The 2,500-nt window shown below is 38.0% G+C and overlaps 1 protein-coding gene across 1 annotated transcript in view; it reads right to left on the bottom strand.

Moving 5' to 3' along the window:
- Positions 1-1,170: 1,170 nt before the first annotated feature.
- Positions 1,171-2,500, bottom strand: part of LOC137972685 (type-1 angiotensin II receptor A-like) — a 16,314-nt gene continuing 14,984 nt past the window's right edge. The window contains exon 3 of the mRNA XM_068819414.1: positions 1,171-1,985. Coding sequence (XP_068675515.1) covers positions 1,171-1,985 — 815 coding nt within the window. The remainder of the gene's footprint in view (positions 1,986-2,500) is intronic.

The raw sequence follows: 2,500 nt of genomic DNA on the forward strand, positions 1-2,500 counted from the left end.
ATGGTGTCATCCAAGAGAGCCTTGTCATGGATAGTATCATACGCGGCAGCTACTAAACACAGGTCAGAAGTCATTGTTTTACCAGTAGAGAAAGTATCCTAAACACTCATTAATGCTAAAACAGAAGCAGCACCAGTCATTGGCATGAAAATGTCTCCTTGCTGGAAACAATATAAAGGAGATGATTACTCACTCTTGATATTAGTAAAGAAATATTCTATGAGCTCACCACATTGGGAAACTTGGTAACCATGATAAAAAAGCTAACGACATGCAAAACTCTCCTTGGCGTAATTAACATATGAATCCCACAAATGAAATAACAATATTGTGTTACTGAATTCTGCTTTTTTATGTCAATTTTACAAAGCACTTTACTTCCTGCTTTTGAGTTAAGTGATATTTTAAGTTGCACACAAGTTTCAGCTAAAGGTTTCAAGGTGTAACAGCGGCTTAGGATACTTTGTCCACATTGTACTTTTTTTAGGCCTAAGATTAGCTTCAAAACACCGTGGTTGTAATCAGGCATGATATAAAACGAAATTGCAGCATTGACACTGAAAACTGTTTTTAAAAAGTAAAAACGTTTCGATCACTTCGGTGACCTTCATCAGTTACCATCAGTAACAACCCATAATTCATCAGTAACCGATGGAGATCACCGAAGTGATCGAAACGTTTTTACTTCTTAAAACCTTTTTAATCAGTGTCAACGCTGCAATTTCGTTTTAAGGTTAGCTTTTATGAATGTTTAGGATACTTTCTGTATTGGTAAAACAATGACCTGTGACCTGTGACCTGCGTTTTGTTCCTGCTGGCATCATACTGCTTCATACTGGTTATGGCGTCTGACGCAAATACATAATCTTTTGCATCTTTCAGTCACGGTTATGGAATCAGAGTGAATTTTAAACATGATATCGGCTGCAGCGGTGAGGAACAAATCTGAGGTTCACGTTTATCTGGTTACTTTTTGTTGTTTGCTTGGAAGAAGAGGTGGATTGCAATCTTTTTGTTTTCACCATTGCTTGCTTACAAAAATCTGCAAATAAGAAGACAGTCTCGAAGAGCAAGCTTTTTTTTCGAAGGCAAGCGTCACAGCTATGGCAACAAAAGCTTTACCGACGTTTCATGAAAAACTTGTTCAACTTGAAATTCAGACATGAGCAATTATATCCGACTCAGTTGACTGGAAATTGACAAGGAAGACCCTATCGAATAAATCTCAAATTCGAATTTATAACTTCTTTGTCTGGAGCGTTTGACGTTGACAAATCTGATGAGCTCAAAAAGTTCATGTCTGTACTCTCTGTTTGTCGCCCAGTAAATCAAAGGATTAACACACGAGTTGAACATGGCAAAAATTCCTCCTGTCCTGTGCAAAGGGCTGCCAACTGTTGTGACACCAAAAGGAGAAAGAATATAAATGGTTTGAGCTGGAAACCAACACAGTGTCAAGACAACTGACGTCACACCACACATGCGTAGTAAAGCTTTCTGGTGAGTTCTTTGCCGTCTGCCGTAGAATCTTGCCATAGGTGATCTCTTGAACAGAAGGGTTATGTGTGCAAAGGAAGCCCATGATATCAAACATGGAATATAAAACCCAGTGAGGCTGTAAATGATTATCATGGCTTGTGTGCCTTGTCTTCCATAAGGAGCTTCAACTAAAGAACATTTGTTCCTTGATAAGTGCCATTCGAAGAACTTGTTTATTTGCAAGAGACAAGTGAAAATCCATATAGCAACGATATAGATAAGTACCCTCTTCCGGCTAAAATATTGCTTGTATCTTATCGGTCGAAAAATACAATACCACCTTTCAATTGCCAGGCAGGTGACCATTAAAATAGAGACTTTCCCCATTGTAAAGAGGGCATATCTGCTTCCAAACAAACGACAGAAGATTTGTCCAGCTAAGCCACTGGGGACTGGAAATGACGAGAAGCTGATGACGTAGCCGGGAGTCAAGGGAAGAAAAATTGCTTGAAAATGAAAAATGAATGCAATAATGTAAATTGTTTATTCATTATTTGCTATTTTTGGGCATAAAGGCCGTAATGGCCGGGTATGGATATCTTTAATATCTGTAAAGCCCGTCTTGGTGTTTTTCTACTAACGCTAATGCAGATATAGAACTACAAGAGGAGGGAGGATACAGTAATCAGCCGAAGCCTTTCGCGTATTCCAAAGAACCCGAGGACTTTTCTGTGCCGAAAAAGCACTTGTAAAACTACAATCCACTTATTTTAAAAATGTGGCCTTTTGACAAGTTTTAGTGGAAAGATGAATCAAAATTAAAATTTAAAATCACTAGGTCCCAATCTATATTAAGAACGCGATGATGAGTGAAGCCCAAGAATGTGTAATACTGAGTTAACAATAATTATTATTCACCAAAACTAGAAATGAATAATATCAATCACCTTCACCGACGCTGAGGTAAATAGTATATTCCACACAAGTTGCATGATCAGCCGAGTTTATTGATAAAATTTGC

This window comes from Montipora foliosa, chromosome 10 (genome assembly GCF_036669935.1).
Source record: "Montipora foliosa isolate CH-2021 chromosome 10, ASM3666993v2, whole genome shotgun sequence".
Taxonomy (NCBI): domain Eukaryota; kingdom Metazoa; phylum Cnidaria; class Anthozoa; order Scleractinia; family Acroporidae; genus Montipora; species Montipora foliosa.